The 481-nt window shown below is 56.8% G+C and overlaps 1 protein-coding gene across 1 annotated transcript in view; it reads left to right on the forward strand.

Moving 5' to 3' along the window:
• Positions 1–178, forward strand: part of EMC10 (ER membrane protein complex subunit 10) — a gene marked incomplete at its 3' end in the record, with an annotated part of 1,783 nt that extends 1,605 nt beyond the window's left edge. The window contains exon 2 of the mRNA XM_014311542.1: positions 85–178. Coding sequence (XP_014167017.1) covers positions 85–178 — 94 coding nt within the window. The remainder of the gene's footprint in view (positions 1–84) is intronic.
• Positions 179–481: the final 303 nt, after the last annotated feature.

Raw genomic sequence — 481 nt, forward strand, 5'->3', positions numbered from 1 at the left:
TGTGTCCCCAATGTCCCCAATGTGTCCCCAATGTGTCCCCAATGTGTCCCCAATGTGTCCCCAATGTCCCCAATGTGTCCCCAGCCCTGAGACCGCCGCCTTCATCCGGCACCTGGAGCAGGAGCAGGCGCAGCGCGCCCGGAACCCCCAGGAGCAGAAATCCTTCTTCGCCAAATACGTGAGCCAAATACACCCCAAAAACACCCCAAAATCCACCCAGACACCCCAAAAACACCCCAAAATCCACCCAGACACCCCAAAATCCACCCAGACACCCCAAAAACACCCCAAAATCCACCCAGACACCCCAAAATCCACCCAGACACCCCAAAACCAGCCCTGACACCCCAAAAACACCCCAAAATCCCACCCAGACACCCCAAAACCACCCCAAAATCCACCCAGACACCCCAAAATACACCCAGACACCCCAAAACCAGCCCTGACACCCCCAAAACCACCTGGGGAACCCCAGAAACAC

Source organism: Geospiza fortis, unplaced genomic scaffold (assembly GCF_000277835.1).
Source record: "Geospiza fortis unplaced genomic scaffold, GeoFor_1.0 scaffold1659, whole genome shotgun sequence".
Lineage (NCBI taxonomy): Eukaryota > Metazoa > Chordata > Aves > Passeriformes > Thraupidae > Geospiza > Geospiza fortis.